The 21,439-nt window shown below is 40.0% G+C and overlaps 1 protein-coding gene across 2 annotated transcripts; it reads left to right on the forward strand.

Annotated features, from left to right (window-relative positions):
- The first annotated feature begins 3,880 nt into the window (after positions 1–3,880).
- On the forward strand, positions 3,881–17,252 carry LOC123998712 (membrane-spanning 4-domains subfamily A member 4A-like). Of its 2 annotated transcripts, XM_046303808.1 has the most exons (8): positions 3,881–5,697; positions 5,849–6,019; positions 6,119–6,235; positions 6,646–6,702; positions 6,998–7,183; positions 7,500–7,622; positions 11,884–11,973; positions 16,763–17,252. In XM_046303808.1, exons 1-8 carry the CDS (start codon positions 5,644–5,646, stop codon positions 16,856–16,858), a joined length of 894 nt encoding a protein of 297 aa, XP_046159764.1. In that variant the 5' UTR covers positions 3,881–5,643; the 3' UTR covers positions 16,859–17,252. The 2 variants fall into 2 exon arrangements, with proteins under 2 accessions (XP_046159764.1, XP_046159763.1); XM_046303807.1 differs by lacking the exon at positions 3,881–5,697 and having other exon boundaries at positions 5,731–6,019.
- Positions 17,253–21,439: the final 4,187 nt, after the last annotated feature.

The raw sequence follows: 21,439 nt of genomic DNA on the forward strand, positions 1-21,439 counted from the left end.
CCTCCTGTGCTATAACTGTTTACTTTGTGCATCTACGTCATCTCGCTGAATCTACCTTTAAACCTAACCTATGACCTGACCCATCGCCTTATTCTGCGTCAGAGATATCGGAACCTCCTAGAAATTCCGCTTGCATGACCCTCCAAGTCAGAATTACGAGTGGCAAACTCTGATAAAATGATGAAATGTTGTTTTTCCCCGAGTTGAGATGTTTCTCCACTGATCTTTGACCCACTTTCAACCAAAAGATTACAACAAATACGTTTTTTGACATAGTGTCAATGTTAAGCAAGCTAACTGACATTCTAATGAAGAATTGTTCAGACTTCAAAAGCACTTCAATACAATCATGTCGGACGACCCCATCCCAAATCAGGAAGGACTGGAAAATTGTTAGACTCCAGCCACCTAAACTCAATGCTTTCTGTGGTGGTGAGGCAGCCAGCGGGAAAAATACAGAGCTCAGGTGTTGGTAATGTTCTCCAGTTGCGCCGTGATTAGCTCAGTGTTCTGTCACTCATGGGGACACAACGTCACTGCCAAGGCTAAGGGTATAGTTTGAAAAGTCAAGCCCCTTGGGTTCTGCCATAGAGTTACACTAGAAGTGCCCATCCAAGAAGGCTCAAGGTCATTGGCCACTGATAAAAGGATGTCAAACTATGTTATATCTACAGTAGCATTAATTGGGCTGATCATGTAAAAATCATACTTTCAAAATCTTAGCTAGCAGTCATCATGAATCAAGTCGACAATCTACTGGCAAATATTTTTAATCCTTGTCATATGAAGATAAATTATATCTTAAATGTATCGGTGCTCATCGGCCATTGGATATAAACATTACACAACAAGTTGGAAATTGCAAATTGAACAATGAGTAGCTTGGAAGGAGTCAGTGGCTATCTGCAAGCATTGCAAAGCAATCTCTAGCCTGCTATTCAGTGGAGTGGCTGTGTGGAACCAAATCTGGGATTAAGGGTCTCTTTTCCAAGTTTAAAATAATAAACATTCAACATTGGCCATGCTGTCAATGAAGCGTCACGTGTGCCTCGCTCAAAACAACAGTTAACTCGGAACTGCAAAAACTTGACTTCAGTGGGTTCAGGAAAACTGGGACCTCGGGGGAAAAACAGCATATTGACTGTAGCTCTCGCACTGGACCACTGCTAATCTAACTTCCGGGATGCATACAAGGCCAGCCCCCGCCCTCCTTTCGGCAAATCTGACCACAACTCCATTTTGCTTCTCCCTTCCTATAGGCATGAACTCAAACAGGAAGCACCCATGCTATGGACTATTCAACTGGTCTGACCAATCGGAATCCACGCTTCAAGATTGTTTCGTTCACGCTGACTAGAACATGTTCCGGGTAGCTTCCTAGAATAATATTGATGTGTACACTGAGATAGTTACTGATTTCATCAAGAACTGTGTAAAAGATGTTGTACACACGATGACTATTAAAACTTACCCTAACAAGAAAACATGGATAGATGGCAGCATTCGCGCAAATCTGAAAGCACGAAGCACCACATTTAACCATGGCAAGGTGACTGGGAATATAGCAGAATACAAACAGAGTAGTTGTTCCCTCCACAAGGCAACCAAACAGGTAAATCGTCAATATCGAGACAAAGTGGAGTCTCAATTCAACGGCTCAGACATGAGACGTATGTGGCAGTGTTTAGAGTCAATCACGGACTACAAAAAGGAAAAAAAATCTTGCTGCCAGACAAGCTAAACATGTTCTTTGCCCGCTTTGAAGATAACACAGCGCCACCGACACGTCCAGCAAACAAGGACTGTGGGCTCATATGTACCTATGTAAGAATGCTGTTCATTGACTATAGCTCAGCATTCAACACCATAGTACCCTCCAAGATCATCATTACGCTTGAGACCCTGGGTCTCAACCCCGCCCTGTGCAATTGGGTCCTGGACTTCCCGACAGGCCGCCCCCAGGTGTTCAGTCGTTCTCAACACCAGGGCCCCACAAGAGTGCGTTCTCAGCCCACTCCTTTACTTAGATTTGTGTGTTTTAGGTATTTGTTGTGGAATTGTTAGATATTACTTGTTAGATATTGCAGCACTGTTGGATATAGAAGCACAAGCATTTCGTTATAACATCTGCTAACCATGTGTATGTGACCAATACATTTGATTTGATTCTATTTTTGATTTGAATTGTAAATCCGTATCTCGGGCCTTTTTCTAGAGCTATGAGCTGAAGATCACTGACGTCATCATGAATCAACCTTGTTTTTTTCCAGAATTCCCAGTTGTCATGAAAGAACCATAAATCCAGAGAATGACAGACTTTGATGACAAAATTTGCCCGCAAGAAGGACCTCCGTGCCACATTGCTTTTCAAGTGAGCACAGCACAACAAGATGAGTCCAAAAATGTATTGTAATAAGTTGTAATATGCCGGGTAGAAATGTACAGTTGAAGTCGCAGGTTTACATACACTTAGGTTGGAGTCATAAAAAATCTTTTTTTCAAAACCTCCACAAATTTCTTGTTAACAAACTGTTTACAAACTACAGTTTGTTAAATGGTTAGTTGGTTAGGACATCTACATTGTGCATGACACAAGTAATTTTGCATACACCAAATTGACTGTGCCTTCAAACAGCTTGGAAAATTCCTGAAAATTATGTCATGGCTTTAGAGGCTTCTGATAGGCTAATTGAAATAATTTGAGTCAATTAGAGGTGTACCTGTGGATGTATTTCAAGGCCTACATTCAAACTCATTGCTTCTTTGCTTGACATCATTAGGAAAATCAAAAGAAATGAGAAAGACCTCAGAAAAAATATTGTAGACCTCCACAAGACTGGTACATCCTTGGGAGCAATTTCCAAATGCCTGAAGGTACCACATTCATCTGTACAAACAATGGTACACACGTTTAAACACCATGAGATCACACAGCTGTCATACCACTCAGGAAGGAGAAGCGTTCTGAGATGAACGTACTTTGGTATGAAAAGTGCAACTCAATCCCAGAACAACAGTAAAGGACCTTGTGAAGATGCTGGAGGAAACAGGTACAAAAGTATCTATATCCACAGTAAAACGAGTCCTATATCGACATAACCTGAAAGTCCGCTTAGCAAGGAGGAAGACACTGCTCAAAAAACGCCATAAGAAAGCCAGTCTACGGTTTGCAACTGCACATGGGGACAAAGACCATACTTTTTGGAGAAATGTCCTCTGGTCTGATGAAACAAAAATTGAACTCTTTGGCCATTATGACCATCGTTATATTTGGAGGAAAAAGGGGGAGGCTTGCAAGCCGAAGAACACCATCCCAACCGTGAAGCACGGGGGTTGCAGCATTGTGTTGTGGGGGTGCTTTACTGCAGGAGGGACTGGTGCAAATGGGTCTTCTAAATGGACAATGACCCCAAGCACACTTCCAGAGTTGTGGCAAAATGGCTTAATGACAACAAAGTTAACGTATTGGAGTGACCATCACAAAGCCCTGACCTCAATCCCATAGAAAATGTTTGGCCAGAACTGAACAGGCGTGTGTGAGCAAGGAGGCCTACAAACCTGACTCAGTTACACCAGCTCTGTGAGGAGGAATGGGCCAAAATTCACCCAACTTAATTTTTGGAAGCTTGTGGAAGGCTACCCGAAACATTTAACCCAAGTAAAACAATTTTAAGGCATAGCTACCAAATAGGAATTTAGTGTATGTAAACTTCTGACCCACTGGGAATCTGATGAAAGAAGTAAACGCTGAAATAAATAATTCTCTCTGCTGTTATTCTGACATTTCACATTCTTAAAATAAAGTGGTGATCCTATCTGACCTAAGACAGGGAATTTTGAGTTTAAATGTATTTGGCTAAGGTGTATGTAAACTTCTGACTTCAACTGTATACTGTAGCTAACAAAGTAGTCGTAAGTGTATGTTGTGTAGTAAGCTGTTAGTAGCCCATGTGTCTCACCCAAAGAATTTGATGAAACCGGCTGCCTGGACAGCTAACATTAGCTAGCTAACATAGCAACCACTTAAAACAAATGAAGCACATGTTTCTTGACAAACAGGGATACTCGCTAATTATAGTCTGTTAAAAGTATATTTTGGTTAGCAGTTGTCAAACAGATAAAACGGTATCCATAAACCAAAAAATAATAATATTGTTAATGTTAGATAACTGGCTATCTAGCTAGAACTTAGCTTACTGTTCTGACTAGGTGGTGCATATGTAACCTAACCTAACCTATAGCTTGTTTTTGAGATATGTCACCTATTGAATATTGTAAGAGCCTTCATTGTCTGCTTATATGCCCCCGTTATTTGTCCTACATTTCTGACCTGGTGTACAGGGAGAAGAATGAAAGAACGGTCCATGTTCTGAATTCTGTTGTACATTTAAAAAGTGCTGAACAAATAGTTACAGTATATCGACGACTCACTCATTAATGTCTTAAACGATATTATGGCTTGCCTCTTATCCGCTCATCATTCCCTTATGCAATAGTTTGTATATCTCAATTGTTATGTTGCTTATACAGGTCTATCTCATTGATATCTTATTCATCGTTTTAGGCAATGTTGGAATAATTTCATTGTTTTACTTTGTTTTACTTTGTGTACTATAATGAGCTGATGATGTGCTTTTCTTGATGAGGAGAAGATACGATATAATGTTTGCCAGTGACAGTCTCTTCCCAATCAAATATTTGTTTTCAACACAAAGTTCTGTAATAGCCCCAAGTAATTCCAGTTGATATTGTGAGGGATGTTTTGTTTGCGCAATGCACTGTCTGTGCGTCAGTATATTGTCTACAAAAGTGGATTCTCATGATTGTATATTCCTTCCTTTTTAGACCAGATACAATGCATTTGGAATGTATTCACTTCACTTTTTACACATTTTGTTACTTTACATCCTTATTCTAAAATTGACGTAATATTTGTTTTGCTCACCCCATAATAACAGTAGTGTAATGTTTAAAAAAAACATTTTTGCTAATTTAGTATTAAACAGATAAACCTTATATGCTTAAGTATTCAGACCCTTTTCTATGAGACTCGAAATTGAGCTCGGGTGCATCCTGTTTCCATTGATCATCCTTGAGATGTTTCTAAAACTTTTAAAACACAAAACTCTAAAAACCATGGAAGAAAGAGGAGAGGAAGAGAGGGGAGAAGAGGATGAGAGGGGAGAACAGGAAGTGAGATGAGGAGAGGAAGATGAGAGTGAGAGGGGAGATGAGAGGAAGAGAGGGGTGCAGGAATAGACATGAAGACCTTATGTTCACATGATATCGCAGCATTTATATAGACTCCACTTTACAAAGCTTTGTTCTGTTTATCATGCTTATCTAATGCCTTTTCACCAATAATTTAACATTCACTAATATACAGTTTTTCTGGTTATTTCACCTACTTCTGCTTTAATTCAGGATGTCTCCCCACAGAGGGGCAAAGTATTTGGTTAAATTAATTACTTTATTATACAACACCTTGAAAATGGTTGCCTCTACAGCACATAACAAAATAAATGTATGAGTTTCTTTTATAGCCTGTGTTCAATAGACAAAAACTTCAAGCCCAAGATGGGAAGATAAGACAAGAAGGAACTAAGGGTCGCTCAGCAATGAGGAAGTTATTCAAATGAACAGATGATACAGCAACCACAGACACACAGAGCCTATCACCTACCCATATTTAATGGGGTGAGTTTGAAGTCTAATAATTGGCTGATGCACACACCTATTTTGCAAGTCCCAGGTAGAGTACAAACTTTGCATGAGGCTCAACAATACACAGCTGACCAGCCATATCACCTCTTACTGTACTACAAACATCCTTCTGTCCTCTGTGAAGATGTCCAGCTCTCAAACAACCACCACTAACGGGGCGGTGGTCATCAACCATGTCTACCCCTATGAGAACGGGATGGGGGTTGCAGTGGTCGCATCTGCTCCTCACTGTTTGGGACAGACGGTCTCCTCAGTGCTGGGAAGTTTCCGGGCAGGGCATCCAAAAGCGCTGGGAGTAAGAATTGATGTTTTATATCATTTGAAAATGATTTTTCATTTTGGTTGAATGTATTGGAAGAAGAGAAAAAAATCCTGCTTTGTTTTTCTCTCACAGACCATACAGATCATGATTGGTTTGATAATGCTGTTGACAGGAATCGTGATGAATGCAGGACCACAAGTAGACAATATTGGAGTACTTAGTGGAATATTTGTCTGGGGATCTATCATTGTGAGTGAGCTGCTCTGTCTAATAATATTCTTTTTACATTTTCTGTCTGTCGTGATGCAAACAAAACATCCTAATAATTGAATCATGTCATATTTTGAAAAGAAATGCATTAAAACATTATAGTATGTGCATTTTTTAAAGTTTTTTAGATTAAATCTTTAATGTATAATGAATGACTTAACAAATGACTTTTATCAATGTATATGTACATGGCTAGTAGGCCTGTGCCGTTTATACACTCATGTATTTCAGTTTCTGTTGACTTCTATGTGGGAGGAATTAAACTTGAATTTGAATTTTGGTCCCACCCTACTCCCTATATAGTACAGTCATTTTGTAGTGTACTATGTAGAGAATAGTGTGCCATTTGGTACGTGGGCTTGTATAATATCTTCCTTGTTCCATCTCAGTATGTAGTTGCAGGCTCTCTAACTGTTGCTGCTGACAACAAACTGAACAAATGTCTGGTCAGTATCAACTATTTTTGCCTCAATAAAGTTTAGGCTTTTGATTTATAAAGTTCCACTCTTTTTCAAAACATAGAATCTACTTCACATATCGGCCCTCATGTTTTCATTCAACCTGTTATTTTTCCTCCCACAACACAAGCAGTGGGGTGGGCACTGGCGATTCAGCAACTGCGAACTGCCCCTTTAATAAAGACTTGCAATAATGATTGTCAACACACTGTATTTCATATTGCATTTCATTCTTCACAACCAATCATTCATTCCTATGTCCTCTTTCTGCTCTGTCCCTTAGGTAAAAGGCTCCCTTGGAATGAATGTTGTCGCCACGGTTACTGCTGTTACTGGCACCATTCTGCATTCTTTAGACAGTGGTGGGATCATCTTGTACCGCTACTACTGTGACTATCCAGGCTATCCTTCATACAACACTCCATCCTATATCAACTACCCTCGATCCTATGTCTGTCAACAGTATTGGGTATATACCAAATGCTTATTCCTTTGGTCAGGAGATATTTGTAAATCGGTAAAGGGGAATTTATCATCTATAATCATATTACTAGACTATTGTACGTACTGTTTAATGTTTTTTATTAGTTTAAATTATACCCCATTTGTAGCATATATGTGACATCTCAAACATGCAAGAAATAGTGAATTAGATGCTATTGAGTAAAATTATACTTCTTGTTAGACCACACTGAAATGGGAGTCAGAGTTGAATTGTACATAATTCATCCAAAATGGCGGTGTAGTCTAGTTCACTGCTGTTTCCTGTTCCTCTCTGTCTATAGATCAGGTCCCAGGGAATATCAGGTGTTTTGGCTGTTTTCTCCTTGCTGGAGTTCATAGTGTCCATCTGTGTCTCGTCATTCGCCTGCAGAGCTGTCTGCCTGTGTTGCCGTTCCACCCCTGAGGTGAGTCTTTGGACATAAATGTGTACTAATACAATTGCTCAGAGAAAGTTTTTGCTTAACAAGTAATATTTATTTTTCAAACAGGTATGGGTCAAAATTAATGACACAGCTGTTTTCAATACCTCAATGTGCAAGGATAACAGCACTGACACTTTTTCTAAAATGTTTTATGATTTGGAGACCCCTTTGGCAGGGATCTTAGACCATTCATCCGTACAGAATCCTTCCAGATCATTGATATCCTTTGTCTGCACTTATTTTATGCGGTTCAAATCAAATCAAATCAAATTTTATTTGTCACATACACATGGTTAGCAGATGTTAATGCGAGTGTAGCGAAATGCTTGTGGTGTAGCGAAATGCTTGTGGTGTAGCGAAATGGTTGTTTCCTGCTTAATGTATTCTTATTTCAACACCAGACCCACCACTGGTGTGTGTGGCGAAAGAGCTCTATGTTCATGTCATCTGACCAAATCACAGTGTTCAATCAAAGTGCCAATGCTGTTTAGTAAACTCCAGGTGTTTACATTTGTTGGATGACATGAAAATAGCTCATTGACCACACACACCAGTGGTGAGTTTGGCATCAAAATGAGAAGGCAAGAGCAGAAAATAACACCATACATACTGTAAAATATGGTGGTGGATGTTTGATGTTATGGGGCTAATTAACTTCCACTGGTCCTGGGCCCCTTGTTAAGGTCAAATGCATCATGAACTTTACCCAGTGTTAGAGCCAATTTGGGTGTATCTTACATTATGGTATTTTTTGAGCAATTACACTACCGACCACTAGGGGAAGACAAATGGTGGTGGTAATCACACCAGGTGATTTATAAAGACACAGGTGTTTGAACAAATGGCGTGTGTGTGGATGGTGAGATAGCTCACGGTTCTTGCTGTTGTTAAGATAATTTCCCGCCAACACAGAGGCCATGAGCTCAAGCCTAGGAAGGCTTTCTGATTCATGGGAGCAACTCTCTCGTTTCCCAGCATGAACGGAAGATGCACAGTACCAGTCAAAAGTTTGGACACACCGACTCATTTCATGGTTTTTCTATATTTTTACTATTTTCTACAATGTATTAAATAACACATATGGAATCATGTAATAACCAAAAAGTGTTAAACAAATCTAAATCTATTTTATATTTAAGATTCTTCAAAGTAGCCACCTTTTGCCTTGATGACAGCTTTGCACGCCCGTGGCATTGTCTCATCCAGCTTCATGAGGTAGTCACCTGGAATGCATTTTAATTAACAGGTCCTTGTTTAACGTTAATTTGTGGAATTTCTTTCCTTCTTAATGCGTTTGAGCCAATCAGTTGTGTTGTGACAAGGTAGATAAAAGACCAAGTCCATATTATGGCAAGAACAACTCAAAAACCGCTCAAAAAAGAAAAGAGAAACGACTGTCCATTATTACTTTAAGACATGAAACCCAGTCAATGTGGAAAATGTCAAGAACTTTGAAAGTTTCTTCAAGTGCAGTCACAATCAAGCGCTATAATGAAACTGGCTCTTATGAGGACCGCTACAGGAAAGTTACCAGCCTCAGAAATTGCAGCCCAAATAAATGCTTCACAGAGTTCAGGTAACAGACACATCTCAACATCAACTGCTCAGTGGAGACTGCGTGAATCAGGTCTTCATGGTCATATTCCTGCAAAGAAACTAAAGGACACCAATAAGAAGAAGAGACTTGCTTGGGTCAAGAAATATGAGCAACGGACATTAGACAGGTGGAAATCTGTCCTTTGGTCTGTCCTTTGGTCCAAATATGAGATTTTTGGTTCCAACTGCTGTGTCTTTGTGAGACGCAGAGTAGGTAAACGGATGATCTCTGCATGTGTGATTCCCACCATGAAGCATGGAGGGGGTGTGATGGTGCTATTCTGGTGACACTGTCAGTGATTTATTTAGAATTCAAGGCACACTTAACCAGTATGGCTACCATAGCATTCTGCAGCAATACGCCATCCCATCTGGTTTGCTCTTAGTAGGACTATCATTTGTTTTTCAACAGGATAATGATCCAACACACCTCCAGGCTGCGTAAGGTCTATTAGACTAAGAAGGAGAGTGATGCATCAGATGACCTGACCTCCACAGTCACCCGACCTCACCCCAATTGAGATGGTTTGGGATTAGTTAATCTGCAGAATGAAGGAAAAGCAGCCAACAAGTGCTCAGCATATGTGGGAACCTCTTCAAGATAGTTGGAAAAGCATTCCTGGTGAAGCTGGTTGAGAGTATGCCAAGAGTGTGCAATGCTGTCATCAAAGCAAATGGTGGCTACTTTGAAGAATCTAAAATCTAAAACAAATATTGATGTTTCACACTTTTTTGGTTACTACATGATTCCATTTGTGTTATTTCATAGTTTTGATTATTCTACAATGTAGAAAATAGTCAAAGCCATCCACCATTGCCATTGCTGTGAAAGAGATTGGGGTATGTCGTTTTCCCAGCTGTTGTAGCAACAGTTTTGGAGTAAACGTATATAGAAAGCATAAGGGGTCGTATATTAAGCTGGTCACCGAGAGGGTCGTGGCTGATGGGAAAGTTGTTGGAAACCTAACGTGACAAGAAGGGTCAGGTCTGGTCTTGAGACATAAAACAGAACAGGAGAACTGGACAGACCTGTTACCAAGATCTGGCTACTCCAAGCGGGTACAGAGGAACCTGGGAAGAACTCTGAACCACAGAAGAAGTGAAAGAGGATTCACTCACATTTCACTTTATTGGGTAATTGCTGTTCACCATTAGGGGCCGGTGTGTTGGAGCCAATTTGGGTGTAGCTTATGGTGTTATTCGGGCAATTACACTCCCGACCACTAGGGGCAGACAAATGGTGGTGGTAAACACACATCAGGTGATCTTTGGAGACACAGGTGTTTGAACTAATGGTGTGTGTGGATGGTGAGAGAGCTTACAGTTTCTCCCGCAATAAAATCCACACAAACTAATACAAGAAAATGCAATGAATGCCAAACAAGATACAAAGGATTACTACAGTCAAAATTAATTTATTCAAGGCAACCACTATTGCTAAGTGTGAGGCGCGTAAAGAGCTATGTCTATTTGCTACCAAACACTCACCTGATGACATTGGGTCCTTAGAAATCTTAGATTTTCCGAAGCAAATTGTCATGACACCAGCACCAGGACATTTTAGAAAAAGGCTCAGTGTCGTTATCCTCACAAGGTGAGATATTGACAGGTATTGGAAACAGTGGTGTCAATCATTTTTACCACTATCTTTTTGAAAGAAAAATCATCTCTTTCACTTTGCAATTGTATTAGTATAAAATAATAGAATTTCTCCATTGTTTTGAGCATACATTATAGCTCAGTATTCATAATTCATCCCAAAGGTCTTTGATGAAGTTGAGGTCAGGGCTCTGTACAGGCCAGTCAAGTTCTTCCACACCGATCTAGACAAACCATTTCTGTATGGACATCGCTTTGTGCACGGGGGCTTGTCTTGCTGAAACAGAAAAGGCCTTGCCCAAACTGTTCCCACAAAGTCGGAAGCAAAGAATCGTCTAGAATGTCATTGTATGCTGTAGTGTTAAGATTTCCCTTCACTGGAAGTAAGGGGCCTAGCCTGCCCCAAACCATGAAAAACAGCCCCAGACCATTATTCCTCATCCACCAAACTTTACAGTGGGCACAATGCATTCGGGAAGGTACCGACCCTTAGCATTGTGCATGGTGATCTTAGGCTTGTATGAGGCTGCTCGGCCATAGAAACCATTTCATGAAGCTCGCAAAGAAACAGTTCTTGTGCTGACATTTCTTCCAGAGCCAGTTTGGAACTCGTGGTTAGTGTTGCAACCGAAGACAGCACTTGGCTGGTATGGCCTACCACTGCGTGGCTGAGCCGTTGTTGATCATAGACGTTTCTTCTTCACAATAGCAGCACTTACAGTTGATCAGCGAAGCTCTAGCAGGGCAAAAATCTGATGAACAGATTTTGAGGGTGCCACGTTGAAAGTCACTGAGTTCTTCAGTAAGGCCATTTTACTGCCAATGTTTGTCTATGGAGATTGAATGGCTGGGTGCTCGATTTTATACACCTGACAGCAACGGGTATGGCTGAAATAGCCGAATCCACTCATTTGAAGGGGTGTCCACATACTTTTGTATATATAGTGTATGTTCTGGCAACTGTAAGAGCACTGAGCAGTCATGACACCTGTATATTCAATAATGAATTACTAGAAATGGACTTAAAATTGACATGTCTGTCTTTTAGCAAGTGTTCATCATTGGGAATCAAATACCGGTACCTCATGGCAGCGTGACTCCAAGCAACGCACCTTACCCTCCTCAGATCAACTACGAGGTATGACATCTTTTGGAGGTTGAACTGCAGGGTCACCATATCAAATAGGCTGATCGTTATCTAAAATTTGAATGAAAAAGATCTCACCAGTGTCCTAGTAACTGAGTTTCTGGAGTAATGTTTTACATTTCCACTGCGAAAACTTTCATTTCAAATTGTGTAATCAACAAAACATTGGTCACTGTATGAAATTCTGTGGGTCCGTACTTGCGAACATTAGAAAACGTTTGAGTTGAAGTTTAAGCATCGTCCAATTAAAATCGTTGAGGTAGTTGCACGTGATAGAACCAATGTGTATAAACCATGTATGACTGACAGCGGTTGCTTTATTGAAGACACGGCCAAGCCATGGCTGTGCATCTTGGCACTCCTCCAATGTAAATCAAATTGTGTAAGCTATCGAAGTGCATTTATTAATGTCTACATTCATTTTTGACATGTTTATTCTATTACAGACACCTTAATGCATACATTCACATTATATTGTGTGAGATAAACTTCAAAGCTGTCAATGGCTAATGCAATCCAGGGTTTATATTCATCATTAGATAGAACACTTTCCATCAAAGTTACTAAAACACAACCATTTTCAACTGAGCGATTTGCCCCTGGTGATTTTTGACTTTATAATTTTAACCTAACTTAACCTTAGCTCTTGAGAACCCAAGCCCATAGAGCCATAGGGATCTCATTTGAACAATTGACCACAGCAGGGCCAACGTGTTAAACTTTCCCGATTCTCTGTCTAACTCTTAATAATCAATGCGTGCAAATACGGTTTTGGAAAATTCTACTTTCATATCACCCCAAAATGATTTTACAAATTCAAAAGACACACTTACTCTGCACCGTTTTAACACAGATTCCCACGGAGGTGTTTTGCATTGCACGTTCTGAGCTAATGGAAACTCGTAAGGAAACAAAGAAACCTTTCACCTGTGTTTTTTCCTTCCCTATATCTGTCTGTTCCCCAGCTCTGTTTCCCGTTTTCACATTAATATTCGTATGTCGTTTTGTTACCTGTGTGCTGACGCTGTTCCTGTCTTGTTCCTTGTCTGATCCTCGTTAAATGTTTGACACCCTGTACCTGCTTCTCGACACCAGAGTCGGTCCTTACATTATTATCCCAATGCCCCAGGACACTGCCCTGTGTAGGGTGTCGTCTTTCGGATGGGACGTTAAATGGGTGTCCTGACTCTCTGAGGTCATTAAAGATCCCATGGCACTTATCGTAAGAGTAGGGGTGTTAACCCCGGTGTCCTGGCTAAATATATTATTATATTATTATATATTATAAATTCCCAATCTGGCCCTCAAACCATCATGGTCACCTAATAATCCCCAGTTTACAATTGGCTCATTAATCTCCCTCCTCTCCCCTGTAACTATTCCCCAGGTCGTTGCTGCAAATGAGAACGTGTTCTCAGTCAATTTACCTGGTAAATAAAAAAATAAAAAAATAAAAATATTTATGTGGTACTGACTCAAAACTAAATGAGAAGTCACACAACTATATTTTTTAAAGTTATGTTTTATTTTCCCAGCATGCTCTACTGCATGTAGAATGTTGGGGGAGGATTTTTTTTTAAATATCTGTGTTTTTGCATGTACATTGACGGATTGATTGATTCATCTTGTGCTACACAAAGATAAATAACATAATACATTTTCTAATCTAATCCGATCATTTAGTTTTTTTTGCTCCCATTACTGAAATGGTTGTTCCAGTTTTTTAAATGGCTTAGGTTGTCTCCTAAATCTAGCAGGAGTTAGTCATTCAGGTTGCAGGTGATTAAAACTTTAAACTGTTGAATATTGTAACTCTGTAACATCACATTGCAAACCATCATAATCTGATTAGGAGGTAGGGTGGCAAAAATCTGGTAAATTTCCCAGGTTTTCCAGAAATCTCGGTTGGAATCTGGGAATTTTGGGAATGTTACTGGAAATTTGCAACATTACTTAGTGGCCTGATGTGGCCTGTAAACCATGCATTTGAAATAGGGTAAAGCTAGGCCTCAAAATAAGGCCTTATGTATTTTCATGGTTTAAATATAATGATAACATATGCCTAGCAACTCACTTGGTGAAGGACACAGGAGTGAAAATGTTAAATTTAACAACCAAGTCTTTGTCACTGACAAATACAGTTATGGGTGGTCACTCCACAATGCAATTGAAAGGGCACACTGGTAAGGCTTTAGTGGGGGGGGGGCTACTCAGAATTTTCAAGTTGATATAACTCAAATCTGGATCCACTACAGACAACAAAATCAACAAGTAACTGTGCTCTAGCATATTAAGTGCAACAGGTTTCTTTAAAAAAAATAGTAATGAGAACACATTGGGGTTTACAGTTTGTGTTACACAAAAAAAACCTCAGTGGAAATGTGCGGTAAAACAGAAAACATTAAGTGTATCTTTTGTATTTCTACATTGTTTTTGGATGATAATTAAGCTGAGTGTTCACGGTATCCAAAACCGCATCGCAATCGAAAATCAATTGTTTGTAGATAGAGCATTTTACACTTGAGAAAATCACCTCAGCTATTCAAAAGGGACATGGAATGACTCCAATGTACATAATTATTTTAGTCATTTACCTTTATTTAACTAGGCAAGTCAGTTATGAACAAATTCTTATTTACAATGATGGTCTACACCGGCCAAACCCAGACGATGCTGGGCCAATTGTGCGCCACCCTATGGGACTACCAATCACGGCCAGTTGTGATACAGCTGGATTCGATGCAAGGTGTCTGTAGTCTAACACTGCGACACAGTGCCCCTACTTCCCCCCGTTTGCAAGAAGTGACATCCCAAAAAGCAACCCAAAATTTTACAACCCAAATGGCTCCTATCCTCCCACGTCATGCTAACTGGCTAGCAGATGGCACTGCAGTGGATAGCAGACATTTTACGGGCTACTGATCAATTCTGCTATTTTGTGTGATTTATTTTTTTACATTGAAGGTAACTTTTGCTGTACATAATGTCTCCGTCATCATTTCCTATGACCAAAAACAGCTTCTGGACATCAGTACAAAGATCACTAACCTCGAATTGGATGGCAATTTCTTCTTCAACAAGTCGGCAGCTCTGGACATTCTGCTTACTCCAGACCAGGCCCCGGGACAGACCATAACTCTATCTTTCTGATTCCTGCTTACAAGCTAAAACTCAAACAGGAAGTACCAGTGACAAGCTTAATATGAAAGTGGTTTGATGAAGCGGATGCTAAGCTACAAGACTATTTTGCTAGCACAGACTGGAATATGTTCCGGAATTCATCGATAACATTGATAAGTTTATCACATCAGTCTTCATTAATAAGTGCATTGACAAGGTTGTCCCCACAGTGATTGTACATACATATACCAACCAGAAGCCATGGATTACAGGCAGCATCCATACTGAGCTAAAGGCTAGAGCTACCACTTTCAAGGAGCGGGAAACTAATCCGGGCGCTTTTAAGAAATCCCGCTACCACCTCCTCAAGTCATCAAACAGGCAAACCATCAATACAGGACAGAGATTGAATCTTACTACGCTCTGCAGGGCTTGCAAACTATCATGGGCTACAAAGGGAAACCCAGCCGCAAGATGCCCAGTGACGCAAGCCTATCAGATTAGCTAAATGCCTTCTATGCTCGCTTCAAGGCAAGAAACACTGAGCCATGCATGAGAACACCGGCTATTCCGGACTACTGTGTAAGGCCTTTTTAAACAGGTTAACATTCAAAGACGGATTCACAGACGAATTACCAGGGTGCATACTCAGAGCATGTGCTGACCAGCTGGCAAATGTCTTCAAATACATTTTCAACCTCTCCCTGACTCAGTCAGTAATACCTACATACCTTGATGCAGACCACCATAGTCCATGTGCCCAAGAACGCCAAGATGCACCATGTCTGGAGCCAACAGGACCCTGAACGGCTTCAACCCCCAAGCCATAAGACTGCTAAATAGTTAACCAAATAGCTACCCGAACTATCGGCATTGACCCCCTTTTTCACAAACTCTTTTGACTCATCACATACGCTGCTGCTACTGCTTATTATCTATTGTGTTGCCTAGTTACTTTACCCCTACCTATATGCACATATGTACCTCAATTACCTCATACCGCTGAACATCGACTGTGCAGGGTACTGGTACCCCGTGTATATAGCCATGTCATCATTACTCATTCATCGTTTTATTATTTAAAAGAATAATATTTATTTTTCTCTCTGCATTGTTGGGAAGACCCCGTAAATAAGCATTTCACTGTTAGTCTACACCTGTTGTTTACGAAGCATGTATCAAATCAAATTAGATTTGATTCTGTCCATAACACTAAAAATAAATATTATGAAAATGAAATGTAAATATTTTTACACAACTTAAACTAAATAAAAACTAACAATAAAGGTCTGAAAATGAACTGAAACTAAATTCAAAATAAACATTAGCGCTATAATATCATTGCAAGGATGTGATGATCATGCAATATTGACACTCTACAGGCTCAACCCAGTAAGTAATCAGTTTAAGTTATAGATACTGAGCATGTGTACTGTAGCTTTTTTTGTTAACATCTCTTTATTGTAGAATTTCTATCATAGTATGCAACCCAAATGGCTTCCTAATCCCTGTATGGTGCACTGCTTTTGCTCAGTATACTATATAGGGTATATGGTGCAGGCTTTGATCAAAAATAAAGCACTATATATTGGGAATAGGGTGCCATTTGGGACCTAACTATAGTTAAGGTCATATATGTCCTGTGTTGTTTTCATTACAGACTGGGAACTACCCAAAGGGTCCGGAGGGAGACGGTATGGGTACAGGGTTTCAACAGAATCCCCTGCCTCCTCAATACACTGCTGTCATCCCTTGAGAATTGGGCCTCTGTGAATACATTGTTCTTTTTCTTGTTGAAATTGTATTCTTATGTAGACCTATGTTTCTGATGCAAGCCAGGCAATGGTTAGCAGCACCACATCACTGATCTGAATAATTTGACGGTTAAATATTGATAGTGTATAGTAATGCAATGTTTCAGTATAATTTTCAGGTTACTATATGGTTGATTTTATAACCTCATGTTTTTGTCATTTCTATCTTTCTTTAATTGATATAATTTAATCATAATTTCTTATATAAAAGTATAGCTGATTTATCAACTAAATTCAACCACTGCTATATGACAGAATATGATGATGCATCATTTTTAATAACACACAAATGCATATTTAACTTAATGTCTTGAAACAATAAAACTGACAGAATTATTTTTGTTAGTTTGAAGTCACTTTTATCTTCTATACAATGTAATTAATGACATTCATATTTCGGTAAATATTGATCTTTAACGTAATGCTAGACTAAATAAATGTATATTTTTGGAGAATTGGTTGAAGGGTCTGAAAACATCCTGATAAGGAGGGAGTGACTGCAACATTAAAGTTCATGAACAGTCAAAACCATGTGTTTCATGAAATTTTATGATCTTTTAAGAAACCATTTCAAAGTATGATGACCAAAGTATGAAACATGACAGTTGCTTCTACAGTGCTGTGAAAAAGTATTTTCCCCCTTTCTGATTTTCTCTAATTTTGCATTTTGTTATACCGAATGTTATCAGATCTTCAACCTAAGTCAACTATTCGATAAAGAGAATCTGAAAAAATATATTTTTTAAATACAATATTGTCTCTTATCGATGGCGGTTATGATATTGTTTAGAACCTTGAGCGTGGCTGAGGTGCACCCACGACCAGCTCGGAAACCAGATTGCATAGCGGAGAAGGTACGGTGGGATTCTAAATGTCCGGGGATCTGTTTGTTAACTTGGCTTTTGAAGACCTTAGAAAGGCATGGTAGGATATATATAGGTCTACAGCAGTTTGGGTCTAGTGTGTCTCCCCCTTTGAAGATGGGGATGACCGCGGCAGCTTTCCAATCTTTGGGATCTCATACGATACGAAAGAAAGGTTGAACGGGCTAGTAATAGGGGTTGCAACAATTTCGGCTAATTTCGGCTAATTTTAGAAAGAGAGGGTCCAGATTGTCTAGCCCTGAAGATTTGTAGGGGTCTAGATTTTGCAGCTCTTTCAGAACATAAGCTATCTGGATTTGGGTGAAGGAGAAATGGCGGAGGCTTGGGCATGTTGCTGTGGGGGGTGCAGGGCTATTGACCAGGGCAGGGGTGGCCAGGTGGAGTGCATGGCCAGTCGTATATCAGTGGTGAAAGTGTTCCCTAGCTTCAGTGCAGTGGGCAGCTGGGAGGAGGTGCTCTTATTCTCAATGGACTTTACAGTGTCCCAGAACCTTTTTGAGTTTGTGCTGCAGGATGCAAATTTCTGTTTGAAAAAGCTAGCCTTAGCTTTCCTAACTGCCTGTGTAAATTCGTTCCTAACTTCCCTGAAAAGTTGCATTTCATGGGGGCTTTAAGGTTGCATATTTGTGGGTTTTAAAGGATGAACTGTTCGTTTAAAGTCCTGCCACAACATTTCAATTGGGATTAGGTCTGGACTTTGACTAGCCCATTCAAAAACGTAAAATTTGTTGCTTTTTAACCATTTTCATGTAGACTTGATTGTGAGTTTTGGATCGTTGTCTTGCTGCATGACCCAGCTGTGCTTTAGCTTCAGCTCACATGTAGAATTCTCTGATACAGAGCATAATTCATGGTTCCTTTTATTGAGGCAAGTTTTCCAGGTCCTGAGGCAGCAAAGCATCCCCAATAACAGCTTTTGGGAATGTTTTACTTGTTCTTTACTTTGTCATATAATACCTCTTTTAAAAATATGTATGCTTAACTGGAATGGACTTTTATTACATGCATACTTACCCAGATTGGCCTTTTAACTTCTTTGGGCTGAGATCCCTTAACGGGATCGATATGACAACAGCCAGTGAAAGTGCCGGGCGCTACTCAATACTGTCCCCAGCCATAAGAAGTTTAACATGTATACTTACGTAATTACTTACCTGAAAACTTATCTGAGATCCAAACTAATGTGTAAACGGTATGTTGCTGCTCTGGAGAGGACCTGTGCGTAATCCTCTCTGCCACACCTGTTGAACAATGGAAACACAAACAACAATAACCACAACCATTCATTCTACCACTCAAAAATCACAAATTGTCACCCCCCCTATAGTATTCTGAAGAACAAGTTTCCATCCCCTACTTTCTATTTTTAATAAAGTTATTTCCCCTAACCCAAAAGTCCCCTTACCCTAAACTGGGTTCGTATCCTATTCCCAACCATTCCCCTTAAACCAGCGTTTCCCAAACTCGGTCCTCGGGACCCAAAGGCCTGCATGTTTTGGTTTTTGCCCTAACACTACACAGCTGATTCAAATGATCAAAGCTTCATGATTAGTTGATTATTTTGGGTCCTGAGGACCGAATTTGGGAAACCCTGCCTTAAACCTAAACCCTTACCCTGAACCGGGTTTGTATGCTCTACCCAATTCCTTCTCTGTTATTTTTTTTGTTACTTGACCTCTAAAGTTTTAATACATTAATGTTTGTTGTAATAAAATCAACCCTTGTACCTTTACCTACACCTGACAGGTACATTGAGAAGAGGGCATGAAGCCATGAGATGTAACTACCAGTTCCAAAGTTTGTCAGCGCATCACATTGTCAGCGCATTGCATTGTCAGCGCATTGTCAGCGCATCACAAATATATTTGATGCAATTTTAATGGTGTTTTAGTTGATTTGTGTATCACCAAATTTACTTGAGAGGATTTTACTGCAACGCTGCTCACTGAATGCAAGTTGCTTGAAATTTCAAAGGGTTGTCAGTCAGCCTCACTTTTCGGATGCTTGCCTTTTGGTGGATCCATTTGTGGTTTCAAGATGGGTGAGAAAGGAGTTGGGTGTAGTTGAATCAGTGAAGGTAACCTGTAGTGGACTTGTGATTTTTGTTTGTGTTACTTCTGGTCAGAGGGAGAAGGTGCTTTGTGTCACTCAGTTTGGGTCAAGATCTGTTTCTTGTTTTGCTCTTAGGAATAAGGCACCGTTGAAAGCAGTCATTTCTGGGGTAGCGTTAAGTGTGGAGGTGGAACAATTTAAATGGAAAATTCCTCGTGTTTGTGATGCCTCCTGTCTGGTGCGACTCAGGCCAGGTGGGGAGCGTGGTGAAAAATAGGAGTCATTGTCAGTCGTTTTGAGTCAGATTTCTGGTCATGTTGCAGGAGTGTGTAAGCGGGAGATTCCAAGATGTGGGAAGTGCGCTGGAGGGCATGCAACAGAGGATTGTGTAGTTTCGGTGGATAAAGTTGTGTGTGTCAATTGTAGGGGTGCTCATGTTACTGGGTATTGTAAGTGTCCGGTGTGAGAGGCAGATTGAAGTGACCAGAGCCAGGGTAGTGCAGAGGGTGTCGTATTGTGAGGCAGTGAAGAAAGTGGAGGAGAATGGGTCAAGGCTGAGATCCTGAGAGGATCCCAGTGAGTAGTAGATTTGTGCCAGTACAAAGGGATAGGGTAATGAGTGAGTTATGCTTCAGCAAGGCTGTCTTCTTAGCGTTCATAGCAATGGTTATCAACTGTACCGCAGAAATTGAAAGTAAATCACAGAAAATAGATGTTGTGGTGGCAACTGCAGAGAAGTATTTGGGTATATGAGATTTGACTTCAGAAGAGTTACAGGGTTTGTTGAGGGGTGGTGTCCCGTCCTCTCAGGCCATTGGCAAGGGTAGACGCAGGAAGGTTCAAAGTAGTGGAATACGGTAGTGGGTTTTAATGAGTGTAGGTGACCACTGCAGAGATGTACCTGGGTGTAGGGCTGTGGCAGTCATGAAATTTTGTCAGCCGGTGATTGTCAAGCAAATGACTGCATGTCTCATGGTAATTGACCATAATTAACATAAACACATTTAGCATCTCCTGGCTTCCAGCCTACAAGTCACTGATGCAGACCTTTGGAATATCTACATTTTAAAAAGTCTAATAAATACATGTAATATAGCCTACACCATCACAATAAATACATTTGCATATTAGCAGACAAGATTTTCATAGAATTGCACAGCATTATTTTATATTATTGTATAGTATTTAGAATACAATTGAACAAAGCTGAGAAAAATATAAATCATATTTTCTTCAAATGATTTGAGGGTGTGCGCACATGTGGTTTCTGTGTTGAGTGGTTAACAAAGAGAAAGGTACTCCTATATGCTTAATTTAGAGGTATTTATGTAACTTTAGTTGTGATACAAACACTGGGCTATAGATTTTTAATACATTCTAAGGCTGCATGATGCAACTCTCATGATGATTTGAAAAAATACGCATTAAAGGCATGAGCTCTGCATTGTTTTTTGTACAGGCTGTATACACTTCATTAGTCTCTAATTCACAATTTGTCAAGCACTTGATAATGCCTAAAATTTCACAGCGGCATCCCCTTTGTGTGGCCGTACTGCCCCCTAAAAAGTTCATTGCCTTTTGCGGCCT

Source organism: Oncorhynchus gorbuscha, linkage group LG16 (genome assembly GCF_021184085.1).
Source record: "Oncorhynchus gorbuscha isolate QuinsamMale2020 ecotype Even-year linkage group LG16, OgorEven_v1.0, whole genome shotgun sequence".
Taxonomy (NCBI): Eukaryota; Metazoa; Chordata; class Actinopteri; order Salmoniformes; family Salmonidae; genus Oncorhynchus; species Oncorhynchus gorbuscha.